The 9,834-nt window shown below is 46.7% G+C and overlaps 1 protein-coding gene across 1 annotated transcript in view; it reads left to right on the forward strand.

Moving 5' to 3' along the window:
• Window positions 1-9,834, forward strand: part of DOT1L (DOT1-like histone H3K79 methyltransferase) — a 59,802-nt gene that overhangs the window by 31,975 nt on the left and 17,993 nt on the right. The window contains exons 11-16 of the mRNA XM_010001495.1: window positions 958-1,064; window positions 2,178-2,219; window positions 3,653-3,736; window positions 4,832-5,066; window positions 5,722-5,835; window positions 7,496-7,587. Of these exons, the coding sequence (XP_009999797.1) occupies window positions 958-1,064; window positions 2,178-2,219; window positions 3,653-3,736; window positions 4,832-5,066; window positions 5,722-5,835; window positions 7,496-7,587 (674 nt within the window). The remainder of the gene's footprint in view (window positions 1-957; window positions 1,065-2,177; window positions 2,220-3,652; window positions 3,737-4,831; window positions 5,067-5,721; window positions 5,836-7,495; window positions 7,588-9,834) is intronic.

Genomic DNA, 9,834 nt, shown 5'->3' on the forward strand with positions numbered 1-9,834 from the left:
AGCAGGAAATTATTTTCCCCAAGTACCATTTTTGTCCTCAGTAGATCCATCTGGAAAAAAGAAATGGAAATGTGGAAAGAGTTGGGACAAACCAAAACAAGTGTTAAAATGTGGTTAAATAGTGGTTGAAGTCGCTGAATCCCAGGCCTTGGGTTTTGACTCTTTGGGGGTGATTTTCTATTTAATTAGAAGTGTGTTATAATTTCTACTCCAGTCGTGTCACTCGGTGGTTATGGAAATGCTGAGACTCATCCCACACCTAGTAATTCTAGGGAACGAAACAAATACAGGCAAGAAAGCAAATACAAAACATGTTTGTCCCCAGTCCAAATATAGTGTAGTTACAATTTGCATGGGTTGGATGTGTGTTCTGTTACTGGTGCTACCTAATTAAATCCTGCCTGTTCCTACAGATGTGTTGTCCTTGTAAAAGCCCTCTGAGGCACAACAAAGTTCCTTTTGTTAAAAGCTTGTACTAGCACAAGAATTTTACTCTAGAATGGCTGTTTCTGCAGAAATGAAAGGTAGATTTTCCAAATTTCTCCTAAGTTTTTTTTTGTAGGGCAGATGTAACAAGAGAATCATAGAATCCCAGACTGATTTGGATTGGAAAGGACCTTAAAGATCATCTAGATCCAACCTCCATGCTATAAGCAGGGACACCTCTCACCAGCCCAGGTTGCTCCAAGCCCCATCCAACCTGCCCTTCAACACTGCCAGGGATGGGGCAGCCACAGCTTCCCTGGGTCACCTGTCCCAGGGTCTCACCACCCTCACACAGAATAAGAATTTGCTTGTTAAACTCACTGCAGTGTTTTCCTCTAGGAAATCACTCCCCAACTGCAAAACTCTTTGTTTGGATTATACCTCTCGAGTTGCACGGCTGGTTTCAGCTGAGTAGAACTGAGTGGCAAAGCCAGTGAACTTCAGTTTTCTTACTTGATTTTCTTCCTGTAGATATTGGCACTATCATGAGAGTTGTGGAGCTATCACCACTGAAAGGGTCTGTGTCCTGGACCGGGAAACCAGTTTCTTACTACCTGCACACTATTGACAGAACCATAGTGAGTATCACCAGTGCAGCCCTGGCTGCTCTGCCTGTTCTGGAACCAACCTGCCAACTTCAGACCCTTGGTCCTGGGGTGTGTTTTCATGTTCCTCTGTGTATTTGCAGAGCTGTAGCACATCCAGCTGAGATGGGTGCACTTCACAGAATCCCAGAGTGGTGGGGTTGGAAGGGACCTCTGGAGATCATCCAGTCCAATCCCCTGAGTCCAACAGCCCTGCCTCCAAACCACCATGTGCAGCTGGGACCCCCCCATGTTCTCAAACAAAGGCACAAACTATTTCCCAACTTACCCAGGACCAGGAGCCTTGTCCTGCAACAGCAACACCCAGAGCTGTGTGGGATGAGCAGACATGAGGAGGTTATAGAGTTGGTGGGGTTGGAAGGGACCTCTGGAGATCATCCAGCCCAACCCCTGCCAGAGCAGGATCCCCTAGAGGACATCCCACAGGAACACATCTAGGTGGGATGGGAATGTCTCCAGGGATGGAGACTCCACAGCCTCCCTGGGCAGCCTGTCCCAGGGCTCTGCCACCCTCACAGTCAAGAAGTGTTTCCTCATGTTTCACTTGAGCCTCCTGTGCTCCAGTTTGTGCCCATTGCCCCTTGTCCTGTCCCTGGGCACCCCTGAGCAGAGTCTGGCCCCATCCTCCTGCCACCCTCTGGAGATATTCCCCAGCACTGATCAGACCCCCCCTCAGCCTCCTTTTCTCCAGCTGAGCAGCCCCAGCTCTCCCAGCCTTTCCTCACAGGCAGAAGCTCCAGCCCCTCAGCATCTCAGTGCCCTGTGCTGGGCTCTCTCCAGTAGCTCCTTGTCCTTCATGAAGGAGCAGAGGGGCAGGATCCCCTCCCTGGTCCTGCTGGCCACACTTCTTGTGATGCAGCCCAGGACACAATTGGCCTCTGGACTCCAGTGCTCACTGGTGGCTTTTATCTTGCTGCACAATGTGCAGCACTAAAAAAAATGAATGTAAATGACTTCTTGGTGTAGCTCATCAGAAGGGAACCAGTCAATTTCTGCTCTTCTGCATTTGTCTTAAGCCAGTATTTTGTTCTTTTGTGTTTGTCTGTCGTGACTTTGAAAATGATTCTATTTTATTTCTCTTTTCAGCTTGAAAACTATTTTTCTAGTCTCAAAAATCCAAAACTCAGGGTAAGTTTTTGACCTTTTCTGTAGAAAACTCAAAATAGTGGAGCAGCCACTGTGAGGAATTGAGTCACTTGTACAAGATGGACAGAATTGATAGCAAAATCAGATTTTCCTGTTGAGCAAGGAACGTGGGTGTGGAGCCAAAGTGAAGTGAAGCATCACGTGCCATCGAGCACTAATGCAATCATGTTCAAGAGCTTTTCTAATAGGGAATTAATGGGGCAGCCACGAGGCCATTTTCCCTTGCATTGAAAGTCTATCAAGAGCTATTTGTCCATTAGAGAACTGAGGTTGGAGAAGGAAATGATCATTTGAATCTGTCCCAGTGTTCAGCCTCATGGAAACGAAGCTGAAGAGCACTCTGAGATGATCCTTTTGGGACGTGCTATTTGAGACCTGAAATGTGTTGTCAGTTGCTGCAGTCTGTGCTATCACATGTGGAATTAAAATGCCAGAGGGTTTTTGAGGCTCTGCTGGGCTCTATTAGTCTGAAACAACCAGTGGGGCTGGTATTCCCAGTTAGAGAATTAAGTGAGGCCACTGAAATTAAAACTTCAGGTGGATTTTAGTCTTTGGGGTGACTCTGCTGAAAAGAGACTAATGGCAGCTTTGAGGCTGGGTTGTTTCAGCCTCCTGAATTCAAACTTGGGAGGGAAAAAAAAGACTTCTCAAAGTGAAAAGAAAAATCCAGGGTGGCATCCATGGACTTCTGCACTTCTCTGCTTTTAATGATGAGGCTGTTAAAACCTGCCGTTTATAGCTGGTTGATAACAGGCTTAAATTGAAGAGGAGCTGGATTGCCAGAACTCTTATGCAAATTAAATCTCACCTGGAAGGTTCAAAAGAGGCTCTGAGGGAGCCTTTTGACATTTCCTGTCCTTACTGCCAAGTTGCTGCTTTTTTTGCCCCTTTTTTTAAAGTCTCCTCTCCAGACTTGGCTAAAGTTGAATTAGTTGATTAATGGCTCTGCCATTTCAAGTCATGGAAGATTTTTGTCAAGTATTGTAGCCACACATGACATGCTGAGGGGAGAGGTCAAGCCACTGAAAAGATTTTAAAAAAGAAAACAAACTGAAAACCAGTGTGTGATCTGGTGGAACTGGGAAGGGCAGGATAAGGGAAGAGGTTGGAGCTTCATTTCCTTTGCCCTGTGGCTTCATGTTTGAAAGGCAGTAACAGGCAATTCAGAGCAAAAGGTGATGGGCACCTTCCCTTTCCCACTGAGCTTTGTGTGAAGCAGGGTAGGTTTTTCCTTTGCTGATAACAAAGGATTTTTTGGTTTGTTTGAGGTTGTTTTCTTTAAAAAATTAGGCATTCTATTATAAGAGCACTTGCACCCAGTTCTAGGAGAGGCCTGGGAGACACAGTGCTCTGAATTGACATGTGAGAAATACAGAACCAGATGATGAAGTCTAATGATAAAAATGTTTGTCCAGGAGGAACAAGAGGCAGCTAGACGTCGGCAGCAAAGAGAGAACAAGAGCAACACAACTACTCCAACAAAGGTTCAAGAGAACAAGGTGAACATGCTGCATTTTCTCTTTAGCTGTGCCTGAAGTTACAATCCGTGTGAGGGAAAGGCCTGATTCTGGGGGAGGACTGACTGTTCTGAACATGTGAACTGGTGTAGCTCTTGCTGTGGCCAAAAATATGATGGAGTGATTTAGTAAGAGCTGCTCTTGGGGGAACTGCATCCCTAATTCTGGAAAAGAAGTGTTGCAAGATGAATAGAACAGTTGGTTGTCCACCCTGGGTAACCTTCAGCTCCAGCTGGCAGAGCTTTCCCTGAGTCATAGAATCATCATGGAGTCATGGGATGGTTTGGGTTGGAAGGCACCTTAAATATCATTCAGTTCCAACCCCCCTGCATGGGCAGGGACACCTCCCACCAGCCCAGGCTGCTCCAAGCCCCATCCAACCTGCCCTTCAACACCCCCAGGGATGGGGCAGCCACAGCTTCCCTGGGCAACCTGGGCCAGGCTCTCACCACCCTCACACTCCACAATTCCCTCCTCATCTCTCACCTCAATCTCCCTCTTCCAGTTTTAATCCCCACTTGTCCTCTTAATCCTGCCCTTGTCCCAAGTCCCTCCCCAGCTTTCCTGGAGCCCCTTCAGGCCCTGGAAGGTGCTCTAAGGTCTCCCTGGAGCCTTCTCTTCTCCAGGCTGAACAACCCCAACATTAACCTCTTGAGTGGAGTTCAAAGCTTGCTGAGTCTCTTTTGCAAAGGCTCCTTGCCCATTTAGTTGCATCATACTGATAGGCAGTGACTGTTCATGCACAAAAATATGAAGTGTTGAATGTACTTCGACTTTTTAATGAAATTCAGTTGATAAATATAGTTAGTACAGGCTTGAATAATCAGTTTTTCTTAGACAACAGTTGCAAATTTCCTTCTCTAATGAATAAATTCAGAAAAGAATTAGCTTCTTGGGTGATGGGGACAGATCTTATCCCAAGCAGGTTTATTTCACAGGTAAGTTATTTAACTAAAATGCCTCAGTTTCCTTTCAGGAAACGATTAAACAAAGTTATTACTAGTTGCTTCGAAGAGCTGCTGCGTGTGTGGGTAGAAATGACTAAGGAGCTTTTTGGCTTTTTCAAATATCTCTTAGGATTCTGGGGCTGAAGAAGAAAAGGCTGGGACAAATTCTGTTAAAAAGCCATCTCCCTCCAAAGCACGGAAGAAAAAGCTCAGTAAAAAAGGAAGGAAAATGGCAGGAAGGAAACGGGGGCGGCCCAAGAAAATGAACCCAGCGAACACGGAGCGCAAGACCAAGAAGAACCAAACTGCTCTAGAACTTCTGCATGCCCAAACTGTTTCCCAGACATCTTCATCCTCTCCTCAGGGTGAGTTCAAGGCTGGCAGTAGAAGCCTCCCCCTGCCACATGAGCCTAGATAAGTGGCTGAGGCTCTGAATGTATGTTGGGTGGTCGTTCTTTGTTGCTGGGTTGAGCTTGGGTTTGTGTCCTGATTTCTCCCTTGGCACCACGGGAAAGCTCCTCATGGGATGGGGGTTCTGCCTCTGTGAGGAGATGGGGATTGAATCTGACTTTGTAGGTACTTGGGCAGAAGCTGGAGCTGAGCTATGGCTTAGAGCTGCTGCTCTAAGGATAAGCTGTAGATGTCCTTCCAAACAATTTGTTGCAGTCTGTTGATCTCGCTGGCTTTCTGGATCTTGCATCATGAAGGACACGCTTCCTAATGGAAAAGCTGCTGTCCTGAAAGCCAGAAAGTCTTGACTTTCATAATCATAGAATCATGGGATGGTTTGGGTTGGAAGGACCTTAAAGATCATCCAGTTCCAACCCCCTGCATGGGCAGGGACACCTCCCACCAGCCCAGGTTGCTCCAAGCCCCATCCAACCTGCCCTTCAACACTGCCAGGGATGGGGCAGCCACAGCTTTCCTGGGCAACCTGGGCCAGGCTCTCACCACCCTCACACTCCACAATTCCCTCCTCATGTCTAAGAATCTGAAAGGTTCTCTTGGTTCTCTCTTCAGATGCATACAAGTCACCTCATAGTCCATATTACCAACTACCTCCTAAAGTGCAACGTCATTCATCGAACCAGCTGCTGGTGACACCTACCCCACCTGCACTACAGAAGCTGCTAGGTAAGACCATCATGTCACTGCGTCTGTTATGGGAACCTCTACTTGGAGGTTTCTGGATATATGATAAATCAAAGGGAAAGCTGCACATAGACCAGGAGAGGGGGGTGGCTTCTCTCCAACTCCCCCCTCCTGCTCCACTTCTGCTGGCACCACCACAGGGTCTCTTCTCTTGCTTGTCTTGTCTTGGTCTGCATTTGTTTTTTTTGACTTTGTTTCAGTTCTTTTTTGGCACAAAAGGAAATAAAACTTGGGTTTAGCAGGAATTCAAAATAACTTCAATGGAAATGGCTAGTCAGAAATAACTTCATTTTAAATGAAACCATTCTCTTATTTTGAATTGATACAGTCTTGGAGGCCACCTCTCCATGTCCTGCAAAACGTAGAGCAAAGTAATTGAGACACTGTCTGAGTGTTTGAGGTAACAAAGATGGTGTTGGAAAATATGCTCTGTGTGTAAGAGGTGATTGAAGGAAGAACTTGGAGAGTATTTTTTTGGATCTTCTGATTCCTTCCCCCCACCCCTCTCAACTGTTTCTGGCCTTTGGCATTGGGCATGAGCCAGTCTGAGATCATGTGGGAATCTGATGTAATGTTCCTGTCTGTGTAGAGACCAAGGGATCTGTGCTGTCCTTAACTCCTGCTCTCTTGTTGTGGTGTCTTCCAGTTATGATTGATTTCTTCTCACAGAGAAGAAGAGTTAGAGGGATGTTTCATGCCAGGGGGTGGGGAGGAGCAGGGAAGATGCCACTTGTCTGGAGTGAACCTTGGTGCAGAATCTCTGTATCCTCTATTGCATGTTGTGGCTGCCTGTGATTGCAGCAGTCTGGACTTAATCGTGTGGGTGGTTTTCTGATGAAAAGGCCCCAGTGGGGAGAGGGAAGGTCCATTGTGTAACAGGAGACTGGAGATGGAAGGAGAGTTGAGAAGCAAGTGCTCCTTGGAGGGCAGAGTAACTGTGGGTGTAGAGCTTGTCATCTGGCTGGAAGGAGGAGCTCCAAGCCCAGTCTTGTGATGCTGGGAGAAGTTCTCTGAGCTCAGGGCTGATTTTGGCTGCTGCAGCTCATTTCCTTGATTATTTCTACTTACAGTGCAGTAAAAGCTGTTCAACTCCTCTTTCATCTTGCAAACACATCATGAGCACCCATCATCTTCCTCTGCACTATGGAATGCCTTGTCATGACTTCCAGTGGGGCATCTATTATCAGAGCTACTGGATCCAAGAGTTTAGTTTCCAACAGAAGGTGGATTTTTCAGCATGCTCTAAATTGAGCATTAATAGCTGGGTCTGAATTACACTCCAAATAAAAAGCAAGAGAGAGTAAAGTGGGGAGAGGTGTCAAGGGAAGGTAAATAGAATCACAGCATCATGGAATGGTTTGGGTTGGAAGGGACCTTAAAGATCATCCAGTCCCAACCCTTTGCACGGGCAGGGACACCTCCCACCAGCCCAGGTTGCTCCAAGCCCCATCCAACCTGCCCTTCAACACTGCCAGGGATGGGGCTTCCAAAACTTGGGCCTGTGTCTCACCACCCTCCAGACGAAGAACTTCCTCCTAATGTCCTATCTAAATCTCCCCTCTTGCACTTGAAAACCATCCTTGAGCAGGAGCATTGCACCTTCTCTCACTTGAAATGTATCATCTCCTTATTTGTTTTGCAGACTCTTTCAAGATCCAGTACATGCAGTTCATGGCATACATGAAAACTCCACAGTATAAAGCAAGTCTCCAACAGCTGCTGGAGCAGGAGAAGGTAGGTCTCATTTCTAACATTTCTAAACCAAATTGCCAGACTGCCAGGTACCTGGGATGTGGGGAAAAAAAGCTGGAGGTTGGAATTGTGTGCACTTGACCCCAGTGCTGCACCAGGCCAGTGATGAAGACTCTAGCAGAGCAAGAGTGCCTGTACCTGGGGATTTGCTGGCTCCTTTGGCCAGTCTTTGTGCTTCATTTTCTCATTTGCAAACTGGGAGAGATTCACTCCCTCTGGTTGCCTCTCCACTTCGTAAGTCTTACTTCACCATTTCTGTTTTTCCCTGTGAGATGAGGCTGTGACCCCTTTGCAGGGAGCTGGTGTCACCAGCCCAGTCCTTTTCTCCCATTTGGGACTGGCAGCTGCTTCTCTGCTCTGAAAGTCTCATGGTTCTCAGGAGCAAGAGGTGCTGGTCAATCTCTCCAGCAGTCTGAACACATCCCTGCCCTCCACTTAGCAGGATCTCCCTTCATGGATGCATCCTGGGATCTTTCAGCTCCAACACATGAATAGCTCTGTGTTTTGAAGACAATCCTCATTACACACAACTGAATATTATTCTGCCTTTTTGTCCCACTGTTCTTTTGCCACTCTAGGAGAGCCTGGATGAATTGAGTTCTCTAGCATCAGGATGGCTCATTAAACTTGTAACAAATTGAAGGATGGGGTTAAAAAAATCCAAACTGTCACTACTGATGAAAGAGACTTAATGAAGCAGCCTTAGTATTGATAATCTTAATATGTTAAGGTTGCACTGGAGGGCAAAGTGTCAATTAAGCAAGTTGTGCATTGAAACACATGGAAAGGCAAGAAAACCCTGCAGCTCCAAGTGTGACATTTTCCTCTGCTATAGAAACATCTCCCCAGCAGAGGGAGGAGATTTACCAGCTAAACACCTTTTCTTCTTGTCTTCCTCAGTTGTGAATAATTTAATTGCTTTAGAAATTAATCCTGATGAGGGAGACTGTGTGTGCTACTTTTATGGAGGAACCTTTCCCCACAGAGCTCAGCCACATTTTGTAACTCCTGGTCCATTCCAGCTTTTGGCAGTTCCTGTGGAAGGTTTCCTTTTCTCTGAGGCCTTTGTGATGGAAGTGGCAGCATAAAGCTGTAGCATTGATTCCTGGGGTTTTCATAATAGGAACTGTTTTTTCAGATGAGGGAGGCTAATTTGTGCCACCCTATTTATCATAGAATCATGAAATAGTGTCGGTGGGAAGGGACCTTAAAGATCATCCAGTCCCAATCCCCTGCATGGGCAGGGACACCTCCCAGCAGCCCAGGTTGCTCCAAGCCCCATCCAACCTGCCCTTCAACACTGCCAGGGATGGGGCAGCCACAGCTTCCCTGGGCAACCTGGGCCAGGCTCTCACCACCCTCACACTCCACAATTCCCTCCTCATGTCTCACCTCAATCTCCCTCTGCCAGTTTTCATCCATCCCCCCTTGTCCTCTCCCTCCCTGCCCTTGTCCCAAGTCCCTCCCCAGCTTTCCTGGAGCCCCTTCAGGCACTGGAAGCTGCTCTAAGGAAGCTGCTTTAAGGTCTCCCTGGAGCCTTCTCTTCTCCAGGCTGAACACCCCAACTCTCCCAGCCTATCTCCAGAGCTGCTCCATTATTAGGTGCTTCTTATTACTGAGACACTGTTGACACTGAAGTGCTGTTCATGCAAACCAGTTTTCTGCAGTTCTTTCCCTTTATTTTCACAGCAAAACAGCACTTTGAATATGGATTTTTTTCCTGAAGCAGCATATTTTCCTGCTTGTCTTGTGCTTGTCAGGGAAGTCAGCATGAAGTGAATTTACCTCCTTGCACAGAAAATAGCATGAGAAATGACAGGGTGCAAGTCTTGTGCTGAGCACTGCAAGTATAAAATGGGAAGTGTGGAAAAGTAATCACTTGGTGTTGTCTGGCAGCTGTTTCATCCTTGGAGACATTAAAATGGGAGAATTCAGGATGAGAATAATTTTAAATGAATGGTTACACTGAGAACCTGGCAAGTTAAGCTTCACCAGAGGTAGAACTTCCCTGGACTTTTCAAAGAAAAGCTTTTTCCTTTTTTTTAAGAGCAAGGAAAACATTTCTGTGGTAGAATTTTAAAATAAACAAGGTGCTGGGAGCTGCATGTTCATCAGATCACCCTTAGATGGAGCTGCCAGCTCCTCCACTCCTTGTAAAAGCTGAGTGGAGTGATGGTGGTGGAAGCAGGAAGGATTTTTTCAGCATCCCCTGTGGCAGTAGGTTCAGCA

Source organism: Chaetura pelagica, unplaced genomic scaffold (assembly GCF_000747805.2).
Source record: "Chaetura pelagica isolate M959 unplaced genomic scaffold, ChaPel_1.0 scaffold437, whole genome shotgun sequence".
NCBI classification, from domain to species: domain Eukaryota; kingdom Metazoa; phylum Chordata; class Aves; order Apodiformes; family Apodidae; genus Chaetura; species Chaetura pelagica.